General features: G+C 37.5%; 2 protein-coding genes across 10 annotated transcripts; one reads left to right on the top strand and one right to left on the bottom strand.

Annotated features, from left to right (window-relative positions):
- Positions 1-765: 765 nt before the first annotated feature.
- On the bottom strand, positions 766-12,797 carry LOC105698905 (eukaryotic translation initiation factor 4E-binding protein 1). 9 transcript variants are annotated; one of them, XM_012423536.1, is made up of 6 exons: positions 11,755-11,875; positions 11,539-11,628; positions 10,005-10,192; positions 7,667-7,812; positions 1,789-1,949; positions 1,236-1,370 (listed from the first exon to the last, which is right to left on the bottom strand). In XM_012423536.1, exons 4-6 carry the CDS (start codon positions 7,806-7,808, stop codon positions 1,263-1,265), a joined length of 411 nt encoding a protein of 136 aa, XP_012278959.1. In that variant the 5' UTR covers positions 7,809-7,812; positions 10,005-10,192; positions 11,539-11,628; positions 11,755-11,875; the 3' UTR covers positions 1,236-1,262. The 9 variants fall into 9 exon arrangements, 8 of the variants coding, with proteins under 8 accessions (XP_012278966.1, XP_012278959.1, XP_012278962.1 ...); XM_012423539.1 differs by lacking the exons at positions 11,539-11,628; positions 11,755-11,875 and adding an exon at positions 12,645-12,797; XM_012423541.2 differs by lacking the exons at positions 11,539-11,628; positions 11,755-11,875 and adding an exon at positions 11,988-12,058.
- LOC105698903 (m7GpppX diphosphatase) lies at positions 12,035-14,541 on the top strand. The gene is made up of 4 exons (XM_012423535.2): positions 12,035-12,487; positions 13,231-13,376; positions 13,445-13,781; positions 13,872-14,541. The coding sequence occupies exons 1-4, from the start codon at positions 12,133-12,135 to the stop codon at positions 14,033-14,035; spliced, it is 1,002 nt and encodes a 333-aa protein (XP_012278958.1). The 5' UTR covers positions 12,035-12,132; the 3' UTR covers positions 14,036-14,541.
- Positions 14,542-14,698: the final 157 nt, after the last annotated feature.

The raw sequence follows: 14,698 nt of genomic DNA, 5'->3' as shown, positions 1-14,698 counted from the left end.
TCCACAGTAATACTAAAATAATTTTCATTAATTGTTTTTGTTTATAAATATTTATTTTCTTTAGGAAATGCATTCTGCCCCTCGAGCGATTCGAATTCCGCGCTGCTCCCGCCGCTAGTACGCTGCGCGGCCGGAGAGGGCAGTGCGGACCAGGTGCAAGCTATCGATGGAGTCCAGTGTAGATCAATGGCAAGATAGCCATATTGTTGTGCCAAAACCTTAGTTTCCTCTGATTGGCTGAGATTCTATTATCATTTTAAGAGCAGCAAGTAAAGAATGACGTTGGCTGAAACCAAATAAACAGCGAATGAAGTACATACAATATGCCGCTTGTAGCATAAAGAAGGTTAAAAACGATGTTTTAGTATGTACAGGAGTAGCAGAAAGAAATGTTAGAACCTGAAACATGAAGCACATGACCTACCAATTAGGACGCTGAGAAATGCGCTCAACAATATGGCTATCCTATCCCTCTTTTTCCGACGCGCCGGCTTCCCCCTTTGGTCTAAGATGGAACTTTGTGTTCGTCACATATCCTTACGTCCATGGTTCAAATTTATATAGTCAAAGTTTGGGCCTATTCATTAATTCTACGCAAGTGTGCATATTTGGCGCAAAACTCTACTGAGTTTCCTGATGTTTGATACTATGTATTCGTAGAGCATAGGTCTGTATTCGATTACACCAATGAACATCAGATAAATGACTATTATGGATTATAAAAAAAAACATAGTTTATTTGTAATCAATATTTTTAAATAGTAATTTACAAAATAAAATACAGAATTTATTAAATCATCAGGTGATTTGTTAATGGTTGTAACAGATTCTCTCCACCGAGCATAGTTATATAACATTGTTATAAAACAAATAATGTAACATACTCATAATATATTGGCACCATATTATGTTATGTCAATAATATGCCACTGCAATGCTTTATAACAATGTTACGGAACAACAGTACTTAGATATTATATAATATCAATGTATTTTTTTTAATAACTTTTGCTATATACTATATTACTTCAATGTTATTTAACTATGATAATGTGTTTGGTGGGTTGGAACTTATTTTTTACACATCATTCTTCTTCATTTTGAAAACATGTCACTTATATTTGTAGTGATTCATTCACTGATGTAGAAGGACACCGGCTGCCTATTACGAGGTTCTAAAGACTCTTGGTACGATGATAAATTCCTTTGGAAAAGCTCAGAACAGTATTCAAGCACTTATGCAGTTACGAGAAGATCACGTATTAAGACTTCTCAACTAACAATGAACAGCAGTCCGTCATCACAAACTGATTGTCACAGTCACATGGCAATTCCGAACTCTGCGATGAATTTTTCGATTGGCAGGATTTCTAGAAAAATTAACAAATATACAATTACATGATATTTTAATGATAAAGTATTTTTAATTTAAACTGTAAAATTACGAGAATCTAGGTAAATCATGCAATTACTGTTTCCATTAAATCATTCCGCTAAAGTTATCTGTATGGACTATTTTGCTACTTTGCTCTTATGGTATCATCGAAGATTTTTAAAATACTGTAAAAATAATTCTAAGATAATCAAATTCAAAATTTGAAAGAATATGCATGTAATAATTTAAGGATATCTATTGTTTTAATGTCAATCTTATGTTCGAACAATGTCTTATATATTTCATGAAATTGCTTGGATTGCATTTCTCAACTTTGATGACTATAGTCTTCCGTATATGTAGAAGTGTACAATCTTTAGAATTAGTGTACAAGTTACCGAAAAATTATTTACCTTTGCTTGTACGACTGTTGGTGACATTGTTGTCGGAAGCGATAATGGTGAATCCTTTAGAATGTTAGCAGGGATGGAGGGCATATTTCGCGGTGGTGACTGCGAAATCGGAGAATTTCGTAAATTCATCAAAAAGGCATGGTCATACACAATGCGGGTACCTGTAGAACAACACTATCATTAAAATCATGAGTACCTGCTGCATACCTCAATCGACCCACAAGTTACGTCTATAAACAACTCTCAATAGCAACGAACTATTTCTGCCTTCAGTGTTCGATAACTCATCGTGCAAATTCACATTCAATTTCTGATTATTTCCGCCAAAGAATGTCCAACGAAGTGAACGATTGACAAAACGGCTACATAATTACAGTCTATTTATGAACAAATTATAAAATTTAACATCAAATTCCAAAATGTCAAATAAAAAGAAATGCCGACTCAGATGTGAATGTAGGGAAAGATCATGAACTCGCAAGGCGTGCCACGCAACAGGTTACTTGTTTACAACATTGATGACACATGAGCAGTTTCACTGAGTAAGAAATGTACTGAATCAACTGACCACATGGATACAATAAAATTGTATAACGCTTCGTTGGAACAGCAAGAGAGTAGGTTTATATTCGTTCTCACCATATGGTTCGATTATGTCAGACTCGATTGGGCAGATAACAAGTTCGTAGTTAATATGCGTTCTAGAAAATACTACATCAACTACATATTGGGCGACGATCAACAAAGCAACACAGTTAGCAACGGTGTCGAATGAGATTTTCTTAAATTTCATTATCAAATTTTCGAACTTTTGTTTTTCGATAAATGATGCGTAATAATGATGCTCTAACCGATACCTTGCAACAATTTATGATTGACCGGATTTATGATTTTCAAATGATGAAAACAACAAAGAAACCTTAGCCTTACTCCTCGAGTCCGACGATCAACACAACACACACACAATTACGGTGGCGTGACAGCGAAGGTTATCCAATAAAATATTCTGCTTTTGAAAACGTGTAAACAAACTGCGCAATTTTTTTACGTGCGTCATTATTTCACCTCTCTCTAGGCCGACCTAATAGGCTTAAACTTGTTAATTTTATAGAGCTAAAAGAGCTTCGAAGGAAACGAAAACAAAATGTCACGGCTAGAAATAAACGTTCCTTCATGGCGCGCCAGTGTAAATCAACGAATTGATTATACGATGTAACGAGATAGCTACAGACGTGGAAATCGATTTTAAACAAGTTGGTTTTAGTCTAAAATTATTTCGGAATTATTAACACGTTCCGTGCCACATGTACCACCGATAATACGCGTTAACCTCGGGTGGTACACGGCGTGGCACGGAACGTGTTAATAAATGTGAAAATACCTTAATTTATAAGGCTTCATATTAGGAACTTCGAGCGAAGATCAGGACGTAATTATTAAGATTGTTTCTCGAAATGACAAAGCAAGTGTGATGAAGCCTTCATCGAAATAATTACTCAGAATCGTAGTTGAACAATAACATCAAATAATGATGATTTAGGGTAGCTTGGTAAAGTAAATTATCTGTGAATTATTACGACGGTGGCAGCTACGTAATTGAATTGAATCCCCCGTTTACTTAAAATTTCTCGAGACATTACTGAAGCACAAAGTGCTCGTTTAATGTGCAATTCAATTCGACAATTGTTGACATCGATGTGCACCGGTCGACCTATTTTCCTCCTTTGACGTAGAAAAACAATTTCTAAACATAGATACACGTTTTATGCGCGATTTCACGCTCGTCTCTTGTGTTTCGATCATAGGAACGTGGTCGTTTTTGGATGGCCGTAACTGAAGATCTACGGGAAGGAAGACGGTGCGCCTATTAATGCGTGTATATTCCTGTATCAATAATCCTACAATCCAATAATGTATACCCGTTTCAACGAGTTAAACGAACGTGAACTTTCAATAAAAGGAACATGGTTATTTTTTAATAGCCGTAACTGAATATCTACGGGAAGGAACGCGGTGCGCCGATTAGTACGTGCGTATTCCTGTATCAATAATCCTATAACCCAACAATGTATACCTGTTTCCATAACGTAAATGAACGTAAAGTTTCGATAAAAGGAACGTGGCCGTTTCTGAAGATCTACGGCAAGGAACGCGGTGCGTCGATTAATACGTGCGTATTCCTGTATCAATAATCCTAAAATCCTATAATGTAAACCCATTTCAATGATCTAAACGAACATAAAGTTACAATAAAAGGAACGTGGCCGTTTCTGAAGATCTACGGCAAGGAACGCGGTGCGTCGATTAATACGTGCGTATTCCTGTATCAATAATCCTATAATCCAATAATGTAAAACCGTTTCAATGATCTAAACGAACATAAAGTTTCAATAAAAGGAACATGGTTTTTTTTGGATGGCCGTAACAGAAGATCTACGGGAAGGAACGCGGGTGTGCCTATTAATACGTGCGTATTCTTGTATCGTGCAGAGGTAGAAGCACGCGCTAACAAGTCTAGAAGGGATTGAGTCAAAATGAAATTCTACGGAAGTTTAAGCCGCGTGAAAATAACTCTTAAAATCCTTTTTATTGCGCTACGGTAATTTCGACGTGCTCTTCTAAGTTACGAACGACATTATGCTTGAATTTTGTTTTAGAATTAACTATCCTAAACATCATTTCGCTTCGTGACGGCAAAATTACGCTGAAATAATATCCGACGCCATTAAAAAGTGAAGTATGATTCTCCTCGTAATTTTAGGAAAATAATCGAGAGATGCGATTAAATCGTTAAAGGAATTAAAGACTATAGTTTATCTGAAATGCTTACCTACAATGTGTTTATTCTTTGCTGTTTATCTAGGCCAATTTAATCCTTTAAGGTGATTTGAAAATGGCATCTGACGGGTCAATCGTTTAAGAAACTTTTTCGCAAACTAGCTATACCGACTCGTTTCAAACTTTACCGCGTGAATACGGTTATAGTACACCAATGCGTGGTAGAACACCCAATTTACATGTTCCATTGTACGAATCATAAACGATTGTCTCATGTAACCGTTTCAGGGATATCACGAGTCATAAATGAGAGCTCCAATTTGAGATTTCTACGCGTTTATACATTGCAAAATCTACGCGGTTGATTACCTTCAACAGGCTCTAATCGCGCATCGTGTACGTAAAACACACTCAACGGTCTTTTAACGTAGCGGAGTGGCCTGACGATGCCCCCAATATCAACGAATATTCGACTCGTTATCAAACGACGGCTTTTGCCACGTGGAGATCTCGGCCAAAGAAAACATCACCCTAAGGTTATTAACGTCGGACCTGACCCCGATGTTTAGGTTTAAGTCTACCCCATGGGATTAAAAAAAAACTTCCGTTCTTTTATACGCACGCACACATACGTACATATGCATATACACCTTAATCTCTCTGTCGTACTTTTAATATAAGGAAAAAAAAAAAGACATTTGCACTTTTAGCAGAGGGCAGCATTGCTGATAAAGTTTTGCTCTCCCTGCAGGGATAATCGCACCAACAACAAAAATGTTTGCAATTACATCGAATCGGAGACGCAACCACTGGAGAGTTCTCTTTAGAAAAAATGCTTGCTAAATTAGCAAATTAATTTGTTGCAACAGCCAAAAATAATAATGTTGTTCCTACTCAAACGAATGAGCGATATACAATTTGTTGTCGCTAGACAAGAATAATGCACCTATGAATTGAATTTGTGTTGTCCTAATGAAGTGGTCCAAATTTCCAGCGTTTGCATTTGTTGCAGCAAGTAAAATTTCTTGTTAAGACTGTGAATTCATTTTCTGCATATAGACAAACTTTTTAACTACGTATGCTGATGGATTAGTAGATGCAAATCTTTAATTAGGAAACACGAGCCGACCTTGGCGTAATGACTAAACCGACAAAATTCCAGTCAAATTATGTTGAAGAGGATCCTAAATTGAATGATCACCGAGAAAGATTATATTGATGCTCTGGAATTTGCATTTTTCACGAATGAGTTCACGAATGAGTTCACAAAACTTATGCACAATACATCAGAATATTTTATTCTTTGCATACAATTACTTGGTCAAGTCCACAAGAGCGAGTACAAGATCACGCATATTTTAACCATGAAGTGTAATCTAACAAGGAAGGTATCCCAGATCGATTTCTCCGATTTGATTTCTTTTATAAGATGTTATAGTAAACTAAAAACTAAGCGACACGTATTTTTTTTATCTGCCATTAAACACTTTAAGGGGGTGAAACCATCATCCAAAGTAAGGCCTGTAAGGGGTGGCTTACCCCTTAATTTTTTTTTTAATTGAGAAAATTATATTTTTCATTCCTCGTTATGAGAAAGCATTTCCAGGTGGATTGGTTAAAAAATATTATGTTCTTGTGGGTGAAACTGCCAAATCGCCCCTTGACATGCCTCACTTTGGATGGTTTCACCCTTTAAAGAGTTTAAGGGCAGATAAAAAAAGATACCTGTCGCTTAGTTTTTAGTCTACTATAACATAATATAAAAGAAATCAAATCGGAGAGATCGACCTGGGATATCTTCCTTGTAAGAGCCCAAAAATCAGGTACAACATTCAGGTATAATGGCGCATTATTACGCGTTACTACGTTTATTGTGAAACATAATTCAGCGGATTAATCGAAAAATAAAAACTAGACATAGTGATCGAAATAAATATTGTATTAGTATCCGAGCCATGCTCCCGAAGGTAGAGGATTATCACATATCGATAGGTATGCACTGGATATCAAGAATTAATTTCTTTATCGTTATTAGTGTTCCATCAACATTAGGCGACCGATAACCGAGGCACACAAACAGTGGAAGAACGTCCACTTACTTTTTGATCACCAATAAAGATAAAAAAATACTAGTTTCTCCTATCCGCGTCGTAGAAGCTCAAGCTCTCGAAGGCCATCACCTTGCGGGCATATAAATGAGCCTCTTATTTCGGAGCACCCGCTGTTTTCACGTGGTCGATGCCCCCCTCCGAATTCCAATTATCAAGGTCATTAAAGTGTACGTACAATAGTTCAATATAACGAGCAGGGTATATTTTTAACTTAGATTGTACAATGGATGTAACAGTAATTAGATGTTATAGAAAAATGTCGGTTCCGGACAATAATCCGTTCTTGTTAAAGAATTAACCATAAATTGTTTTAGAGGTACCGAAGTTCACTCTACATCTGCGGGATCGGGCAATTTTATTTGGAGACATGCTAGAAACAGAATTATCACTCCACGAAGTCGTTTGAAGAGTATTAAAATATAATCTAAAATATAATCTTGTCAGTTCTTTCAGTTAACCCTTTGCGGGCTACCGCTGCATATATGCGTCCGACGTTTGGTCCAATATGGCCTATACGTTTTAATGAATTTCGCCCATATGTCAATAGAGCTCCGTCCTCAAAGGGTTAATTCCGCGGATTTGTCGTGTTTACTTAAGTTCACTCGTGAAGCCTGGTCGTGCAATCTGAGCTATAAAAATGCTCTTGGCCTCAGTTTTTTAACTCAGTTTTCGTTTCCGGGTAGTTCACATAACTACACGGTTTTCCCGTCCGCGTGCATCTCGATTGCTACGTTTCAAACTCCACATGCAAAATCTACGTAAAGTTGTACGTAGTCCAGACTATGTTAATTATTTCTAACTAGAGGGGTCGGTATAGCACGAGGTGGCGCGTATCATGTATATCTACTCCCCGTTCACGACGACGCGCGTCACCCACTCCAACTCAAGGCCAAACGATACGAGGAATTGCGCAAAGGCAAATCGGTTATTGACATTGATGGGAAGCGAGACAAAAGCTGAAGAATACAGATGAAAATAATAAAACTGACCTCCCGGCGTCGTGGAGTAGATCGTGCCTCCAGGGGTAGAGGAATAGTCTGTTGGAAATTCACTCGGGTCATGGATGGCGACCCTCCTGGAGGGTATGGTCTGACTCTGCGTAACCTGCCTGGTGATCGGGGACGCCGACATTATCCTGGAATAACAAAATAAGAGAGGTTGGCGGGTCGCGTGGCACATGGACCGGTTGAACCAAAAGCAAGTCAGGCCCGTGGCGATGCGTCGCTATTGATAGTGCCACGAGTCGCTACTCGCTGCGCAATTCGGTGAGCGTCTCTCCTTTTTAAAATCTCGCACCGATTCTCGCGGAGGAAGCTAACGGCCGGAGTCCCACTGAGCGCGTCGAATGACACACGGACCGAGGGCGTCAACGCGTCAAACTTAACTGCGGCGGAAGTGATGCACGGGGTTAAGCGGGTCATAACTAGTGGCAGGGTGAAAATACCCATTTTTTCTCGCAGGTGCACATTTTCATTTTACATAAAAACAGTTTTGAAACTTTAAAGCCATTTTTTTATGCCTTCTCATAATAGATCTCAGAAAATTGTGTTTCCGCATAGTTCATATCTTGAACATATGACAAAATATATGGCTATAGAAATGATGACCGACAACTATGTACAAACAAAGTTACTCAAAATTTTAGTATCCATTAATAATATTTTCGTCAAATTTTCCTTACTTTGATAAAATAACTTTTTAAAATTATTCAATGCTTTCGGAAATTATTGAAAATATCCACTTATGAGCAGGTATTTGCCATGATCCATCTTCTAAAGGTGAAATACTCTGGAGTAATAGGTCTACCTGAAAGCTTACGACAAACGAGGATGAACACCAAAATACGATTCTTTACAATGTGTATCAAAACTGAAACATTTTTTAAATTTAGATCGATGAATAGTAATTATATTAATGTGTACCTAAACGTATGGTTAAAACACACTCAAACTGCATTTAAATGTTGTTTCAATTAATTCCTGTACTTATTTGAGAAATAGGTTATTTTATTTCAATAGGTATGAGTCCCCTTAAGAGCAGTTCCAATTGGTTTTTCATTCCCGACGCGTTGACGCGCCGCGCTCCGTCTAGCATTCGACGCGCTCAGTGGGACTCCAGTCTAATCACGAATTGGAATACTGCAGTGCTGATTGGACCGCTCTGCCAGGTCTTGTCCCCCGATTGGCCGTAGCCGGCAGAAATTTCTGGGGCGCGAAATGGAGAGGGCCTCATCGAGGATAGTACTACAAGTTCGGCACGATCACGATCGAAACCTCTGATTAAGGTGAAGTGAAACACGTCGAGGAACTTGATCGACGTCGATAAAGAAGATTTTTCTAAATGCCTACGTTGCCGACATTCGTTTTTATATTGACAGCTGTGTCGAATTACATTGGGTATTGTACCAAATGTCATACTCCACCTGTCGTTTTCGTACAATAATTATAAAGAAATCGAAGTAAAACTCCAGAAATCCTCTGGGTTCATGCTTTCTGGGGCCCTAATTGACTGCAGAGGGACCCCCTGCGCCATCTGTGATTTCCAGAACAATTAAATTTTCACTCCGAGGCCTCGTATTCCCATCGTTTTAGCATAGAAGCGCATACAACACTTTTTTGAACTTTATCTCGTTCAAATGCGAGTTTATCGATTATCAGAGTGTTCTAAATTGTCGTCAAATTGTCCTGACACTTTCGTTTCTCATATCAGAGCCTTCCCTAATTGTATATTGATCGAAATTTGAGAGTTCGACGCCATTTTGGTTCAGGTCTGGGCTAAGTTAAACAAGTTTTTCCAAAAATCCAAATTTTGAATGTGTCAGGACAATTTTTATGTGATCAGGAGTGATGTGTCAAAGTTTCGGACAGTTTGGTCTAATATCCTTAAAAAAAATTGTTGTATTCGAATCGACTGATTTGAAGGGGGTTTCACTTCACCTTAAACGCCGATCGGACACCCAACGGTCTCGTCAAACAAATCACGAACTAAAAATGAAGGCCACGAAGTGTTAAGCGTTCCCGCGTTCGACTTAGTCACCTGCTACAATTGTCGTTCTCTTATTCTTCCTCTCACGAATTGTAAAACTCCCCGAATCGTCCCCAATGCTGTCCACGTAGTACAAACCGAAAATCGGTTGCGGCGCGGCCAGAAACGTACGCGCGCCTAGACACGATATCGGGAATCGCTAAAGACAGCACCCGGTCGCAAAATATACTGTGAGCTATGCGATAAATACAGACTGGTTTATATAGGCAGCCTCGAGGAACACGCGAGACCCTCGACACGTAGTGGGAGCTCTCTGAATAATGCGTACGCGGCAGTGCTTACGAAAAATGATTCGGGACACATCCGTCGTATCCGCAGACTACGGAGCGCAGTCGTCCTTCGTTCGTTTCATCGATCGCTGGTACCTGAATCGATCAACGTCGTTTATCAAGAAACACCTGATATATCGCGTTTGCATCGCAACGGGTAATTTCGACTAACGTTCGTCGCAACAACTCACATAGGGGTATCTGCAATAAAAAGTTAGGCAAAATTAATGTCTTAATTATAATGACTTAAAACTATGTAATTTACTTGAATTAGATGTTATATGATGTGAATTTCAAATAAAATACGAGACAAATAAAACCGAGTAATAATTTAACTTCAATGCTCTGTTGTAAACTGCACATATGTATTTTGACCAGTAAACGCGCGCGCGGGGCCCACACGCACGCACGCACGCACGCGCGCGCGTGAGGCACTCCCCGGATCAGACTCATATCTCTTTACGAAGCTTTATCTTATCTTAATGTCGAACATTCAGTTTGATGTCGTGTACATCGAATTGAGGTGATTAAATATTGATAGAGGTGGTGCATCTGCTTTTGTTGTTTTACTTCATCACAGTCACGTGCGTACAAGAAGACAAGTTAATGATTCATTCGATGTACTGCTAAGGATAATATTTATAAGTAACCGTAAGTATTCAGGGTTGCTAGAAATTCGTGCTCAGTAAGACAAAGGTGAGATTCCTAGGAAAAGAATTGTAAATACGTTGTCTTCATTAACTTTTTAGTTAAGGTGTTTTAAGAGGCTCATCCTATTAAATAAATATATAAAAGAATGATCCTCACACACACACACACGCACGCACGCACGCACGCACGCACGCACGCACGCACGCACGCACGCACGCACGCATGCACGCACGCACGCACGCACGCACACACACACACCCAAAACATCAAACTATTTATAAAACTTCTCCAAACTGCGTGCACGTTTGAAACTTCAACACGTGATTATGGAGGCGTTGAGGAAGAATGCAATGCTCATGAAATTTCACTTTTAACCAAAATTATTTTGGTTCGTCGCGAATCTCGAAAAATGCGAAATTATCCAACCGTAGTAACAGCTGAAATTAATAGAAAATCGAGGAACATCCCAAACGATGCAGGTAAAGGACCAGCATCTTTCCAGAAAAACAAAAATAATGCTTCACAGGAGGCTCAATGAAACGAGCATGTTAAAAAATGTATTTACCGAACGCAACGTTGAAAATATTGAAGAATTGCCAATGCTTACTGGTTTTTTTGTTAATATTCGAATTGAAAAATCAAAATGCGCGCGTGAAAAAGGTATACAATGGAAGATATTGAATGCATTCGGAGGAGAAAAGCGGTTACCGATGAGTTGGGAACATGTTGCGATTTTCTGCTGAATGGACTGTTCAGTGATCATAATATGGCGGCATCCAGTCTTGTGTAACCTAACCTCCTTATAGCACTGACTGCTAATATAATTAATATAATTATATTAGCAGTCAGTGCTTACAGTACATGTACGTCGTGTATTATTTCAGCTATTTCATTACCTGAAAAATTTTTCACCTTTTCGTTACATACACCAACAACTTCTATAGATGATATATTCTTAGAATAATATTCGTAACAGAATGTAACGTCTGAAAAAAAAAACACTCACATGTTCATACTAACTTAATTATTTATTTATTATTAGTTTTTTGGTCTATATTAGGAAGATCGAATACAATAGATTAAGGTTAAGTATACATTTCGAAATAACGTACCATTTTCTAACATTTTATGCACTTCTGCACTCTCTACTACATCGTACTGAAGACCGTTTACTTCATACATTTCATTGTAATAATTGATTTCATTTGACATCCTTGCTTCTTTAACTTGAATCTACACGGTTTGAATTTGAATTTGATCTACCCAACACGTTGAGCGCAGGTAGCGTAGAAAATTAGTGATACATTAAATGGCGTCTGATCAGTAAACATGTGAGTGAACGTACCCATTCAGCAGATGACCGCTAACCGATCACTCAACAGTTGTCTCCTCTGAATGCACCCATTGGAGTGGAAGCAAGTAACAGTCAGATCGAGTGACGATATCGTAACGGACTGTAGCGCTCGCCGCGCTACCGCGAAGCAACAAAAATGGCGGAACTCGGTGTCGCCGAAGAAGTAGACAATTGCTCTAAGCCGAAGAAAGCGAGGTTGGAGGATGGGACTAGTGAACAGAGCGATGACAGCGTCCACGAGACCTTGAAGAACTTATCGACCTTCCGAGTTAAGAGAATATTAAGCAATAATACGCAGAAAAAAGTGATGTGTGTCGAGGGGACGTTCGAGAATCGTAAGGGCCCGGCAATTGTCTTGTTCGAAAGAAAAAGTTTTCCGAATGACGAGATTTTTCTTAAGACCCTCTTTAACGAGGAAACGCCACTACACAAAGAGTTTCGAAATGATGTTTATGGGAAGTATGAATGTTTCCTCACTGAGAAATACAATGGTAAGCTATGTTTGCCCCTAATAAACTTGCTTTGTCGACGTTGTGTGGATGGAAAGTTTACTCCGCGTTGGGTTGCGACGCGTCCGATTAGTGTACTCATCGGCGTATAAACTGTCGCTTCTTTTCTTAAATGATTCTTTCACGTATTACTGCTCACCGTTATTATACTGTTTACATTGATAGTGGCAGGGATTGAACATAAAGAAGCTGGAAAGATGTTTTCTTCAAGAACCGATGGAACGTCCGCCATTTTCCAGTGTTGCTAACACTTCGACTCGCGCGCGAAATATGATTGGTGCCCCCTCGGTAGAATTCACGCGTAAAGCATCATTCTCGAAACTTGGAAACATAATTTCGTAATATGTAGAATATGGGGATACTACATAGAAAAAAAAATGAATAGTACATTTCTTGTAGAAAATTAAATTTTCTATAGAAACGATTCTATGAAATTTTGTTGAATCTCGTACAGTTTTTATGATGTATTAAAAAAGTAGAATATCTAAAAGCAAAGAAAATAATTAATATCTACCAAAGTAATTGGGTTGTCCTTTGATTAATTTTTTTCATTCAAAATGCAACAAGAATGAAAGCTTGGTGCCACGGAAAATGTTAAACTGTCCTGAATATTACGGTTTTCGCACAGTAACATTCACTTTAATAGTATAAAGACCTAACATCGTGCATGCATGCTCAATTTATTTTGTCAACACTGATTTCTGGTATTGCATTTATGAACCTAGGTTTAAATACAACGATAATTCATCCAGCAACTCAGAAACATATCGAGAAATTTCAAGTAAATCAATTTCACATAATAGAAGAAACTGAAGAGCTTTATAAAGAAGTGACACTTCCTTACTTGGAGGCTCAACAATTATCTTTAGAGGTATGCGTTAGGTGACATTTTCTTATATCTTGAATAACTAGAATAATAATTTATACTCATTTTTGCAGTGGGTCGACAATATTTTAGAACATAAGGCAGAGAAAGACAAAATAATATATGAAAATAAGGAAAAAGATGTAGGTTTTATTTTGATATCCGATCTGAAGTGGGATGGAGAGAGAGCAACGCTGCATTTACTAGCGTTACCTTTTCAACGCCTTAAATCAATCAGAGAATTAAATAAATCCCATCTTCCATTATTAAAAAACATCAGAGATACTGCAACTGCATTAGTTTTTGAAAAATATAAGATACCCTCTACTCAACTTAGAATGTATTTCCATTACCAACCGACTTACTATTACCTTCATGTACATATATGTAACCTCATGCTGGAAACACCAGGTAACTTACATTTTTTACTTATTTAAAAGGAAATGTATATTCAATATATATATTTTAATTAATTAAAAAATATTAATTTTTTTTATACAGGTGTTTATGCAGAAAAGGCGCATCTACTTTCAACAGTTATTAACAACATAGAATTAGTACCGGATTACTACCAGAGGGCAACATTGGCTTTTGGTTCTTCAGAATCCGATCCCTTGTACGCTAAATTTCAACAATACAAATCAGCTAAACAGAACTCTAAATAAGTGTAAATTATAACAATTTTTTTAAATTATCTTTCTTAATTGCGAGGAAAAAGTTTAGCTTAACGTTATCAATTGACTAGAACATATGTACTGATTATATGACAAATAAAAGAATTAAGCTTAAGGTGATACGGAGGTACATTGTCGAGTATCTTCCAAAGTGTTCTGATGTAATATTATCGATGTGAACTTCTATAAATATTCATTGGAATCTAATTGCAAAATTACATATTTATTTAATTCTACAATATCAACTACAATAAAATTTGTCATAATTTTGTATATTTGATGATTACAGAAGAAGTATGATGGTGGATTGGTACATATTCAGATGTGACAACTATATTCAGAGCACATGACTTCCTCATTAACTTCCTTTGTTAACTGAATTTAAAGAATAACAATTAAACGCGATAAAAATCTTAAATGTATCAATTATGAATTCAAATATTTGTTAATTAAGTATATTAACAAACAACATATTAAAGGTATCACATTAGCAAAAATGTTTAAAATAATACTAAATGTCATTTTCAATAGTCAATCTTAATTGAATTATATTGCAGTGACCGTTTTGCTACATTTGTAAACATTAATATTTTACACAAATCGTCACTAGTCCTTATTAAAGTGTAGTCCTTAGTAAAGTGTTTGAATATGCAG

The sequence above is a fragment of the Orussus abietinus genome, unplaced genomic scaffold (assembly GCF_000612105.2).
Source record: "Orussus abietinus isolate OABI.00-Male unplaced genomic scaffold, Oabi_2.0 scaffold260, whole genome shotgun sequence".
In the NCBI taxonomy this organism is placed as follows: domain Eukaryota; kingdom Metazoa; phylum Arthropoda; class Insecta; order Hymenoptera; family Orussidae; genus Orussus; species Orussus abietinus.
This window is presented reverse-complemented; position numbering and strand designations above follow the sequence as displayed.

Excerpts from the sequence above, each read along its gene's own strand:
- LOC105698905 (XM_012423539.1), bottom strand. The coding sequence starts at position 7,808 with ATGTCGGCGTCCCCGATCACCAGGCAGGTTACGCAGAGTCAGACCATA. Across the intron at positions 1,950-7,666 it reads CTACTCCACGACGCCGGGAG|GTACCCGCATTGTGTATGAC; the intron begins GTCAGTTTTATT and ends GTTGTTCTACAG. Across the intron at positions 1,371-1,788 it reads CAACAGTCGTACAAGCAAAG|AAATCCTGCCAATCGAAAAA; the intron begins GTAAATAATTTT and ends TAATTTTTCTAG.
- LOC105698903 (XM_012423535.2), top strand. The coding sequence starts at position 12,133 with ATGGCGGAACTCGGTGTCGCCGAAGAAGTAGACAATTGCTCTAAGCCG. Across the intron at positions 12,488-13,230 it reads CCTCACTGAGAAATACAATG|GTTTAAATACAACGATAATT; the intron begins GTAAGCTATGTT and ends TTATGAACCTAG. Across the intron at positions 13,377-13,444 it reads CTCAACAATTATCTTTAGAG|TGGGTCGACAATATTTTAGA; the intron begins GTATGCGTTAGG and ends TCATTTTTGCAG.